This window comes from Orycteropus afer, unplaced genomic scaffold, assembly GCF_000298275.1.
Source record: "Orycteropus afer afer isolate SDZICR_OR568_19922 unplaced genomic scaffold, OryAfe1.0 scaffold00006, whole genome shotgun sequence".
NCBI classification, from domain to species: domain Eukaryota; kingdom Metazoa; phylum Chordata; class Mammalia; order Tubulidentata; family Orycteropodidae; genus Orycteropus; species Orycteropus afer.
Window position 1 is genome coordinate 1,824,748 of NW_006921593.1, and position 12,905 is coordinate 1,837,652.

At 47.5% G+C, this 12,905-nt stretch overlaps 1 protein-coding gene across 1 annotated transcript in view; it reads left to right on the forward strand.

Annotated features, from left to right (window-relative positions):
- YWHAG (tyrosine 3-monooxygenase/tryptophan 5-monooxygenase activation protein gamma) overlaps nucleotides 1–7,376 on the forward strand; it is a 30,060-nt gene extending 22,684 nt beyond the window's left edge. The window contains exon 2 of the mRNA XM_007940199.1: nucleotides 6,720–7,376. Within this exon, the coding sequence (XP_007938390.1) occupies nucleotides 6,720–7,376 (657 nt within the window). The remainder of the gene's footprint in view (nucleotides 1–6,719) is intronic.
- The last annotated feature ends 5,529 nt before the right edge of the window (nucleotides 7,377–12,905 follow it).

The following is a 12,905-nucleotide window of genomic DNA, read 5'->3' on the forward strand; positions in this document are numbered from 1 at the left end:
AGCAGTTCATACACATTTTGTCTCAGAACATTGACTGCAGTTCCCCACAATGTAACAGCTCTCTTCCCACTTCCTCCCCGTAGTTACCTCTTCCCTGTGTCCTTCCCTCCCGTGAGCTCTCGCCCTCAGAGCTGTCTCCCTGCACAAACACTGCCCTTCTGTTCTTCCATGATTGATCATTCTAAGGAGTGTATCTGCTTGATGTAAATGTTCACCTTATTTGCTTGTCTGTTGTTTGGCTGGAAGTCGCAGGAGTGAGTTCAGTTCCAGACCTGAGGGTAGCTAGGGGCCATAGTCTCAGGTCTCACCAGGCTCTATCAGACCGGCGAACCTGGTTTTTTTTTTCTTTTTCTTTTTTAATGATTTTGAGGTATGTTCCACATTGTTCTCCCACTCTGTCCAGGATCTCCTGCACCAATCCCCCTCTGAGTGGTTAACCGTGGTAGCTGGCTGGGCACCATGTAGTTCTTCTGGTCTCATGGTCATATGGGCTGAGGAGCTCATGATCTACCAGTCCCTTGGACTAATTGTTTGCTTTTTTAAAAAAACCTTGTGGTGGTTCTGGATTTTGCAGCATTAGACTTTTCACTGAATGTCTTCGTATATGATTCTCAGTACTCGTGTCTGATTCTTTTCATCAAGCACTTTTACAGAAGTAGAGTTAAGAGTCGAGAAATGTGGACATCTTTGAGGGCCTCAACACTTCCTCGATTTCTCATTTTACTGCCCCCTGTACAGATCTCTGACTCGGGCCTCTGCCCATTATGTATGCATAGCTTTGTTCTGAGTTTTCCGTTTATTTGCTCCGAAGATTTAGCCATATTACTGCTTCCTGCAGGAGTATTTGTAAAGGTGATGAGATTACGTAAGGAACGATTCTTTTCTCTTGTCTTAGAATTGATCGTGATCTGAAAGGAAAACAGCACATGGGTATATGAATATTGATGTTTCTAAATCATCAGAGATACTTAGCATGGGAGAAAGAGCATAGGATTTGAAGTCAGAGGGCTTCAGTTTGTTTTCTTGTTTTCTACCCTGTGTCAATGGTAGGACTTTGGGAAAAGTCATCTTATCTGAGTCACGCCTGTGGAGTGAGTTTAATATTCACTTTGCAGGGTGTAGTTGTGAAAAGACCATAGAACTTGGTGGCTGTCAGACAGAACCTGGTTCACCCCCAGCTCTCCCCTCAGCTCTGAAACCATGAACTTGGCCCCGACTGTGCCATGGAGGCTCCTCTTCCTGGAATGTGTCCCTTCTGCACAGTTTCGATACAAGTTATTGCTGCAGGGATTTTCTGTTTGCTTTTTATTTATTTTCTTTTTCTGTTGAGGTGAAATTGACATAACATAAAATGAACCATTTCAAAGCGTGCAGTTCTGTGGCATTTAGTATATACTCACTGTGTTGTGCACACACCACCTCTTACATCCTCTCATCACCCCAAAAGGAAACTCTGTACCCGCTGAACAGTTGTTCCCCATTACCCCCTCCCCCTGCCCTTGGCAGCTGCCGGTCTGCATCCTGTTGCTGTGGATTTACTTACTCTAGATATGTTATATAAATGGAGTCATACAGTATGTGTCCTTTTTGTGTCTTTTTTTTTTTTTTTTTCCCACTTTAGTATGATATTTTTAAGGCTTATCCAAGTTGTAGCTTCATTAGCTGCTGTTTTTTGTTTAAACCAACTAAATTTGTTACTTTCTGATTCAGATCTCCTCCAAGCATTATGATATTCCAATTCCAGTAAGTTTGTGTGTCTTCCTCATAGACTGAGCACCTTGGGGACAGTCATTAATTTTTGTGTCTTCAGCACAGCATAGTATATATGCTTTAAATTCAGTGTATGCTTCTTGAATTATTTGCTAAGTAGTGGCCTTTCAGTGCATGTTTCCTTATCATCAGACCTCATGTTACATTTCTATTGGGATTCTACAATGGCTGTGTGTTGGGGATCCTCAAGACTGTACCCCTCGGTTTGAGGATTCACTAGGAGGATTCATGGGCTCAGCATAGTCACACTCATGGCTTTGGTTTATTACAGCAAAAGTACAAAGTGAAATTGGCAAAGGGAAGAGATAAGAAGGTGCATGGGAGGAAGTCTGGAGGAAACCAGGTGCAGGAGTCCAAGAGGCCTCTTCTGGTGGAGTCACATCTCGTGTGTGAAATTTTGTCTACCAGAAAAACGCACTGGAGATTTGAGGGCTGGTCATGGATATGCACGCTCAACCTGGCATTAAAATTTCAGCCTTCCAAAAGGAAAGCAGGTGTTTAACATAGGCTACACTGCACAGTTGAAGCACAGCTAGCCACTGGTATCAGGAACGGGGGGAACCCCCCTCGAGAACCAGGTTCACCCGTGCTAGCCAGGGACCACCCCAGCAAGCAGGCCTTTCTAAGGATAGCAGTCCAAGCCTTATGGACTCTCCTCTGCATGAAATGGAACTGGAGTTTAAGGCATTTTACTCAGATGCAAGATAGAACTTGAGGTTATTTTCCATTTTTTAATTATTCAGCGGGATGGCTTCAGAACATGGTCACGTTCACGTCCGTTTGCGTCCCATCCCTGCAGAGCACACAGATACTGGGTATATCACACAGGCTGGTGTGTCCCGCACCGTGTCATCTTCTGTCTTTAGGGGCGGGAGCACTTACACAGAATACACCATGGGCCGAATGTTACACTTAGCATTTGCCAGCTTATTTTTCTGGGTGTGAATGTCACTTCTTTGTGAAGATCCAGCTTTATTAAATCAGTGTGTCTTAACGTATGTCCACCACTAGTAACTTACTTTGGAACCTTTATACAAGATTCTACAAAACGGGAATATGTTTTAAGTTAAGAGAATTTGCACTTTATTTAAGACGATGAGTAATCTAAAGTTGCTTCGTTACAATTTAAGGTTCTTGATAGAGAAGTTGAGATCGTGAGTGACCTGCTAGAGCTTCAGGTCAGGAAGTCAGCCACGTTGCTTCCCCAGACCCTCAGGGTGGCTCCTGGTCAGCTCGTGGGTGAGCAGTGGCCCCTCGGGAACACCTGCCGCCTCAGCAGCCGGAATTTGGAGAGTTCTTTCTTGGAGATGATTACACAGATTTTCTAACCTCTTCTCCTGGCTCGCCAGCTGAGACATCTTTAATTTACTAAAAGACACTTGAACTTGAGCTGCTGTGGTAGGAGTTGAGAAGAAGGGAGAAACCTCCCTCTGTTTTCAACAGAACTTAAACCTTCTACTGTTTCCAGTGCAGTGCATTTAAGGGGCCTTATTCACAAGTGTTATGTTCTTGGAAACAAATGATACGAATCTCACCTCTCCCCACACTCGATTCTGTCTTGATCAATTCTGTTACAAGGTTTTTAGAGGAGGCTTGCTTTCCTTCCAGCCGACTTTAGAACTTAGGCTTTTCCCTTCTAACTGAGCTGTGGAAAGTGGCAGAGAACACCAGTGTGTCCCAGTGTGGTCGAGTTCCTGTATCTAAGGGTGGCGCTGGCATGTCAGCCTCATGTTGCGGTTTGCCTGAGGAGACCACACACACTTCACGAAAGCAAACGTTGCCACCTTCATTTGCAGCTGGGCAGTACAGGCGGTCCTCGCGTCACTAACGAGTCCGTTCCTAAGTGTGTCTTTAAGTTGAATTTGGAGGTGAGTTGGACAGGTACACATGGTTCTCGTTCAGCTCGACTTCAGTGCAGGAGAAGGCTCGAACCCTTGTCAGTGATGTGAGCTGTGTGTGCAGCGAGTGGAAGGGCTTGTGATGAGCTGGTTGTGAGTACCTTCATAGGGAGGGCAAAGGTCCATGGCCTTAAAGGGCAAGTGCGAGCTGCCTATGAGGCTGTGCTGCCAACCCCAGGGCCTGACTGGTGAGCTCATTGGAGCTTTAAATAGTTGCTGGCTCTGGAAAGAAGGACAGGCGGGATTTAGGGGAAAGGCCAAAACCCGTCACTGTTTGCTCCAGGCACTCTGCGGCTCACGTCGCCCTCAGGGCTGCTGGCAGTCCAGTGTGTGCCCTGTATGTGACCAGAGACTCACGCTGGGGGGTGACAGCCTTCCCGCAGCTGAAACGCCGGTCTCGCACGTAATATCCACCTTTATGGGCAGGGAGTGAGGCAAGGGAGGTAAGGCAGTTTCAGCTTAGCCTAGAGGACAGAGTGAAATGGAGAAGTGTGGCACTCAATATAGGAAATTAAGCTAGGAGGTGGTTGTAAAGAATTTAGAGGCCGCCTCTGGTGAGAATTAAGTGTAAGAATGTTACTCAGGATAGTCTCAAAGAGCCCTTCCCGCGAGAACGCTTCCTCACTCGGCTGCTGCACCTTTGTAATGACCTTGGACAGGAGGCAGAGTCCTGCTTTATAGACAAAGATAAACCCAAAACCAAACCCATGGCCACCGAGTGGGTTCTGCTTCAGCACCGCCCTATAGGACAGACTGGAATGACCCCACAGGGTTTCCCAAGGCCGTCAATCTTTACAGACACCTCTTCTGTATCCCACAGAGAGGCTGGTGAGTTTGAAACATCCACCTTTTGGTTAGCAGCCAAGTGGTCTAACCAGTGTACCACCAGGGCTCCTTAGAGATAAGAAAAGGCCCAGAGAAATGAAATGGTTTGCCTGGGTCACTTAGCTAACCAGTGGTAGAACCAAGACACTCCAACCCAGGTCTTGGAGGTTTCTGTACGTCACAACTCAAGTGAAGTGACAGTGGTAGCTCTGGGCTCTAGACGGCGGTGGAGAAAGGAGCCCCTCTCTGAATCCCCATGTTGTCAAAGTGCTCTTCCCTCACGCGACCGTCCGTTTCACTTAGGCTGTGTCTGGTAAAGTACCACTGTGTCCTCTAGCATCATGGTGGAGAATCAGTGATATATAGTAAAATAATACTAGCATTCTTTAAAAACTGGTAATTGGTTAATGAAATGTTTTTGTGAGTATACCATTTGCTGGATATTGTGACAGTAAGCAAAGGTATATCTGTTTCTTGAAAGAATCATTGCTTACTATAATAAACTTACTATAATAAGTGTAATTTGGCTTAAGTTTTGCTTTAGTGATCTCTGAGTAGGTAATATTTAAATTAATTACCCAAACTAGTTTTCACTAAGTATATTTCCCTCCTTGTTTACAAAAGTGGAGGAGCTCTGGTGGTGTAGTGGTTAGGGCATTGGCTACTGACCAGAGGTCCCTGGTTCAGAAGCCACCAGCTGCTCCGTGGAAGAAAGATGAGGCAGTCTGCTTTCTTAAAGATTTACAGCCTTGGAAACCCAGTGGGGGTTGCCATGAGTCTTCCGCAAGTCGACGGCAGTGAGTTTGGTTTGGTACTGAAGGTGCGTGATTTAGATGTAAGAGACTCTGGCTGTCCCAGCCCCTGCCAGCCCTGCCCCCACAGATGGAAGGGTCTATGTACACAGGGGACAGTGGGGACTTAAAGGAGGTAGTAACTGGTTTAACTGGGCTGGAGGGAGGAGAGTCGGGGAAAGAGTCTTCCTAGAGCACCTGAGTATTAACTTGGCTCTTGACAACCGTGTGAGCGTTTGCCAAGCAGGAGCCAGGTGTGGGAGATACTCTGGGCAGAGGTGAAAAGAGGAACCAGCCTGGTGGTTTTGCTTGTACCTGAAGCGGCTGGTGCTGGGGGGATAGGTGGTGGGCATCGGGGATGCCCAGGGTTGCTGTGTGGTGACTTAGCTGTTGACTCTTGGTACACACCGATTCAGACAGCGATAGATAGCTGCAGTTAACCAGACAAGGAATGGGCTCAACATTGCTCTTCAGGAGTGGCCCTGGACAATGACTTTATTGTGAAGAGCAGATGAGATAATTGTGTAATTGTGAACCATAAAGTAGAATACACACATTTATTGTTAAACTAAGACTAATGGGTATATTTAATTGTGTTTCAGAAGGTGAGTGTGGCGGTGAAGGGAACTAGTATTTTGGTTCCAGGTGACCTCAGAATAGGAATAGAAGTAGGAGCTCTGTCCTTCATGTGAAATACTCTATTTCTTACACTGAATGGCTCTGTTATCACACAAATCAGCTAGTATAATCTAAGTAAATGGAGTGTTGATGACTTAATTTCTTTATTGCAGGCAGTTGTTTGATAGCGTAAAAGTCCTGTCTGTCCCTCAGGAGGTGTTCTCTGGTCTGTCTCCAGTCTTGGGTGTTGCTGATCAGGTGCCCTGAGACACTGCAGTGACTACCTGCTCCTTGAGTTGCTAAACGTCTCAGTGGTCAGACTCATGCCCCCACTTTTCCTCTCCTCTCTGAGGTTTATCGTTCATAAGGTTTTAACACGAGAGCAGAAGGGCCGCCTTGTTTCTCAGAAGTCCACTGGAAGATTGAGTGATGTGTCCTCCCCCGGAAGGGATGGAACCGAAAGTTCACAGACAGGGCAGGCCTGGGGAGAAGGCAGTGTCTTCCTGTAACGCTGCTGAGGCGTCTCCTCGTGTGGTATATACGGTGCTGCCTGGTTGTCATCTAAGACGTAGACGTGATGGCTCTTTCTTGGAACGGGTCCGTAAGCGCGCGTCCTCGTAGGGAAGCAGAGGCCCGCAGCACTGGTCTCCTTCGGTGTTGCTCCCTTCACCTCGACCCCCATCCTGCACACCCGCACGGCATAACTTCACCATCTGTCTGTCTGTCTCATGGACTGAAGGTCTGTCTGTGTTTCCCTGGTGTTCAGGAGAACTCTTGGCCCAGCTGACATCACTTTTCTTTTCTTCATTCTTAACAGGTGACAGAACTGAATGAGCCGCTGTCCAACGAAGAGAGGAACCTCCTTTCTGTGGCGTACAAGAATGTCGTGGGGGCGCGCCGTTCCTCCTGGAGGGTCATCAGTAGCATTGAGCAGAAGACGTCTGCCGACGGCAACGAGAAGAAGATCGAGATGGTCCGTGCTTACCGCGAGAAGATAGAGAAGGAGCTGGAGGCGGTGTGTCAGGACGTGCTGGGCCTGCTGGACAACTACCTGATCAAGAACTGCAGCGAGACCCAGTACGAGAGCAAGGTGTTCTACCTGAAGATGAAGGGGGACTACTACCGCTACCTGGCTGAGGTGGCCACAGGGGAGAAGCGGGCCGCCGTGGTGGAGTCCTCCGAGAAGGCCTACAGCGAAGCCCACGAGATCAGCAAGGAGCACATGCAGCCCACGCACCCCATCCGACTGGGCCTGGCTCTCAATTACTCCGTTTTCTACTACGAGATCCAGAACGCCCCTGAGCAGGCGTGCCACTTGGCCAAGACGGCTTTCGACGACGCCATCGCGGAGCTCGACACGCTCAACGAGGACTCCTACAAGGACTCCACTCTCATCATGCAGCTCCTCCGTGACAACCTCACGCTCTGGACGAGCGACCAGCAAGATGACGATGGTGGAGAAGGTGGCAATTAAGGGCCGGCGGACTGGCGGCGCACGCTGATGCTACTACTGCAGTCTTTATTTTTTCCCATGAGCTGGGGGTCGGGTAGGGGAGGGAAAGGGAGGGATGACCTTCCTAGGGAGGAAACCCACGACATGTCCTGTCTCTGATCGCCTCTTTGACATTTTTGCCAAAATACCACTAGGGGAAAGTCAGGCTAGCTGTGCTGAGGGAATCGCGGCCTCACGCTGGCGTACGGACTGTTCTGTAGACGAATGCAAGGGGAGCTGTCTGTCTTTAGATTAACTTATTGCTAGATACTAGGGTTTTAAGATGAAAACGTAAACGGAATGGCCCTCGTTCAATGAGTTCTGTGGTTCCAGTAAGGATTTTTATGTACATACGCTCCTGTCTTCAGTTGTGGGAACTTGCTAGCTCATCTGTTTTAGCTGTGTGTTTTTTTCAGGGTGTAGACTCTACCAGACGTGGAATCGTTTAAACCCCAAACTGACAGACTTAGAACATAAGGTACATTCATCCTTATGGTTTAGGCCTTGCCGGTTTTCTGAAGTCTGATTAGTTGACAGTATTAACACTAAATTGCAGTTTACAGTATTTGTACATTACAGCCATATCTAACATTAAGCCATTGATTGTGTTTTTCTTTGCGAGTTATTTTGGCTTTCCATCCCTTCCCCAGGTTGATTTTGCTGTTACCTGTCTTCTAGGCCCAAAGGCTTGCCTGAGGAGAATCGAAGCTACTTTAGGTTTTGGCTAACCGGTGCTTGGCAAGGGGCTGTGGGGTTTCTGTCCTCCTTTCCTCTTCACTTAAATCCACCACAACAGTTCCTATTAATCACTTTAATAGAGATGTTTAAACACCACAAAAACAGAAAATTCAGGTCTGTATGTCATTTCTTGTGTTGGTATTCTCAGAGACGACTCCGACTTTTCAGACGCCATGCAGCTCCTGCACGGGCATCATGTTGCCTTTGCGCTTCCCACGGGGTCCTTTCTCGCTGCACCTTTTGCGGCTGGTGGCGAAGCTGTTGGGTCAGAAGTCTGGTGGTCGTTCCGAGAACGTTTGTGGTGCAGTGTGTGAAACTTCTGGTGTCAGAAGTGCATGGTGGAAAAGTCCAGAAGGAGGAGTTAGATCCATAAACATGCTGTCAAATTTAGGGGCCTGGTAAGTGTGTCAGATTTTCCTCCCTTGAAAACACTCTTTCCCCAAGTAATTGTTGCAGGAAGATACATTAAAATCATTATTGGCCAATAAACATGTACTCCTATTTGACCAAAACTGTTCCTTTTTTTTTTTTTTTTTTTTTTTGTCATTTAAAGCCAGCATAGGTGTTTAGAGGTTCACTTCTCTTGTGCGTGTCTGGGATTGAAGGAAACTTGCATCAGTATTTCACCAAGTTTGTGTTCAATTAGCCTTAGGTCCCTTCTTCTCGTTTGGATAAATCTGTTCATCTGTCTATAAACATGACCTGTTGTGTGTGTTTTGTTTTCTTTTCTTACTAAATGAGTAACGGTGTGACCTCTCCCCAGATGCATAGTGGCACCAGCCTTGCTTTGTTGGTTGCTTTAGGCAAGGACAGGTTTGCTGATAACTGAGGAAGAACCCACAGAGGCTTCTGCTGTCCCAGAGCTGAGCTGACAGTGAGGAACCGGGTATGTTGGACCAGGACCCAGGTGACGGTGAAGAGAGAAGAATGACGATGCCTGTGTACGTGGAGTCGCTTCGCTCCGTAATCTTGCACAGTTCACCCAGCGTGACTTTCCTTAGGCCCTTCTGTGTGCGCCGGAGCGGAAATCCAGTTACCGGAACCTTGCAGAAGATCTAACGGGAGCAAGCTTGGCCGCTTTCGTGCTGATACAGAAGCCAAAGTACATGCCGTGGATGGGAAAGATAGGGGGCCGGGGGGGCTTTCTCTAATTTATCTCCATGTCCAGTGAGCAGTGTTGTGTCCTTCACATAGCATTTGGAAATGATTTACTGGAATTACAAAACCTGTATATTTTTTTCTTAAATTTCAGCTCTGGCTCTGGCTGCTTTTTAGAATCATGCAAGATTAAAATCATGCCCGAGGGCTAAAAACAGAAGGACGGAGGACTCGATCTTAAGCAGCTTGAACGGTTTCGTTTCTTTTCTTTATTCTTAAAGAAATGCACTTGCCTCTGATCCTGTCTCTGCAGTGAAATGATTACGCCTCCGTTCCTCTAGCGATGCGGTATCGTGCATGCTCGTGTTGTACTCTATACAGTAGCTTGACCTTTATTAACTTATCCTGTAGGTGTTATGTATTCCTATGGCAAACAACTAAGTCTTCAGATTTTTTTTAATCTTCCCCTTCCCAGGTCCTAGTTTTCAGCATTTTTTCTTTTCCCTGTGCCTGGTTTTTTTTTTTTTTTTTTTTTAATTTAAGTTTTCCTTTCAGGGGTAAAGTTTGCTCTACCAAATAGTGATCGTAACAATTGATCTGTTTTGGATGTTGCTATAGTGACATGCAGTTATATATTTTGATTTTAAAAAGGGGGGAAAAATGCAAAAGAAACACCAGTGTTAGCGTAATCTTAATGTCTGGTGTTTGTCATGGTGAAATTACAACTCTTGCCGTGTAGGAGAACAGTGAGCGTGTTCTCTGAACGAGCCTTTGTGCTTCTTGTCATGTTATGCAGTGAACTCTTTTTAAGGTCTAATCAGTGATTATTTTCCCAATTCCGTGTTTCTCTAAGGAATTATTTCGCACACGGACCATTCTTAGCCGTTTTCCTCAGTGATGGAATATCATGAATGTGAGTCATTGTGTAGCTGTCATACATTGAGCAAATAAACTTACAGATCTGATGTCAGTGCTACTTAGTTTCATTCACTGAGTTTCTTTTTTCTTGGCCTCGAAGGTGTGATTAGACACGGACTGGTGTTCTAGCCTCCTCCCCTACTCAAGTTACGATGCTGAATTGTGGGAAAGGGGGCAAGACCGTACATACTGGAGAGCCCCTGTATCTGGGAATCAGATGTGGGTTTGCTGACCTTGAAAACGCGCCACCCCTTCGGGGCCTTGTGTTCCTCTTAGGAAAAAGGCATATGGGGCTGGATCTCTGAGAGCCGGTCTGTGGTCCACTTGGTGACAAGCACAGACAGCGTGAATGGCACTGCTTTGGACCCTTGGGTCAACTCCTGAAGTTCTGCGCCTCAGAGCTGTGGGTTTACATAAGAACTGGGTCGTGTGCCAGGTTCGTATCTATTAGGTGCCCAGTACTGTTGGTGATTCTGCTAAGTCTTGGAGGGGATGGTTCTTTGTACTTAAAAACATTCGCAAGTAAATGATCTTGGGTTTTTCAGCCCTCCGGAAGTGGCCCCCAGGCCTTGGTTGGTGTGGGCTCAGCTCTCAACAGCGTGCTCTAGTTGACTGCAGTTTTGAGACTGGGAACCACAGAGTGACTGACATCCTGGGTGGGGGTGGTCCATCCACTTGGGCATGCTTCTGGCAAAGGGCCCCGGAGCCTTGGTTCACACAGTGGGGGAAAACAGTTGTTGAGAAATTTGAATTCACGTTTCGGGAATAAGACTGTGTGAGTAGGTTTTATTTGCCATGTACTGAATACATCCCTTTCAGTTAGCTCGTTAGCCACCCAGCCATCCTGGGAGTACCACTGGCCTGGCAGGGTCAGATGGGGAAACAAGTGTCTGTGCCTGGTCACGTAACTCACTGATACCCCAAAGGGTGACTCAGTCTGCCTGCCTCTTGAGCTCTATCTGCTAACACCGCTGTTGCGTGCAGCTAGGAGACCAGCCATTCACTGTGCATGGACTGAGCCCATTCAGTGGGCGGGGTCTCCAGGACAGAGAGGGGAGTCAGACACTGTGTGCCAATAAGGAGATACAGCTGTGAACAAGATCAGACCCAGGAAGCGCTGACGCGGGCCCATCAAGTCTCAGAAGGAAGAGTTCCTGCGAGGTGCGACTCCTGGGCCCTGTTCCTTGGGTGTGACTTCCCGTTTCTGAGTGCCTGGGATTTGATGAGAAGGAGTTCCACAGAGCCTTGAGTTTCTCTTGAGACAAAAACGTTGCTGAAAGTCTACCCAGTTGAGATTGCCTTAATGCAGCAGTTTTCAGCTTTCCCATCTCATTTCTTTGCGTAACTCTTAAGGTCTTTTGTTTATGTGGGGTTTATCTGCCAAAAACCTGAAAGATCATTTCCTTGAAATAATAAAATCCATTACACGATAATATTTTTTAAGAAAAATAACTTCCAAAACAAATAAGAGTGATACGCATTGTTGTGCAATTTTGTGGATCTCTCTTGCTCTCTGGTTCAGTGGATGTCAGCTGAATCCCCGTAGCTGTTTCTGCATTCGCCGTGGTGCCATGTTGGAAGGAAATCGGGCATCACGCAGATAACCCACTGCCTTCAAACTGATTCCAAGTCATAGCAACCCTATGTAGAGGGCAAAGCCGAACTGCCCAGTGGCGTTTCCAAGGCTAGATCTTTAGGGAAGCCAACTGCCACATCCCTCTCCTGCGGAGCACCTGGTGGGTTCAAACCGCCGACCCTGTGGTTAGCAGCTGAATGCCTTAGACACTGCACCATCAGAGCTGCTGTTTCACACTGCTAGGTAGTTGATGAAGAAGGGCCCAAAAGAGTAGGTACCGTGATTCAACAATTGAATGGGTGCTCGGGTTAGGTCCCACCGACAGTTCCTCCTGTACACACCGTGGTCGTATGCTGTCGAGGTGTTTGACAGCGACTTTACATGACGGGCAGCACTGCCCCGTAGGCTTCATAGGCTGTAATTATGGAGCAGACTGCCAGGTCTTTTCTCTTGTGGAGCTGCTGGCTGGGGTTGAAGGTGTTTGCTTCACAGCTGAGCGCTTCACCCTTGCACCAGCAGAGCGCCCAACATGAAGCAATTAAAGAAATGGGAGTGATCGTAATACAGAGTTTGCCATTCTAAGAACTTGGGGTGTGGGGTGGAGGCATCACCGAATGAGGTGAGTTAGTGCCAGGGGCTTTTTTTTTTTTTTTTCCTTTTGTAGCACAGCAGTGAGCTTGCTCAGTGCAGGTGTGGGTTCTGGGCGCACTAATTACGTCATGACCGCACGTGCTGGCCTCTGCGCTGGTCACCTGAAATGGCACGGTGACTTCACGGGCCATCTGAGAGGTCAAGAACGGCAGCCCCCGCCGCCCGGTGTGCACAGTTCTCAGAGCACACACTACACTGTTGTGTAACAGCCGTCTCTGTTTCCAGGAGTTTGACACAAGTGGCCGCAGGATAATTCAGAACATTAAAATGGCACACCAGCTTGTGTGCCACCAAAGGACACTGCTGGCCAATTTCCCGATGTTGGTAGGGACACGTGGTTCCATCTGAAGGGCCTCAGACCCTACCATAATTAACCAGAGACCCCTGTGGGCCGGGAGGAGTTGGGGGAGGGGCCGGATCACACCAGGTCATACAGGTTAGTGTTCGTGCTTAAAACATCCACACCTGACAAGCCATTAAATGGGTTTCCCAGCTTCAGTAGTGAAGCCATGTAGCGCTGGGTATCCACA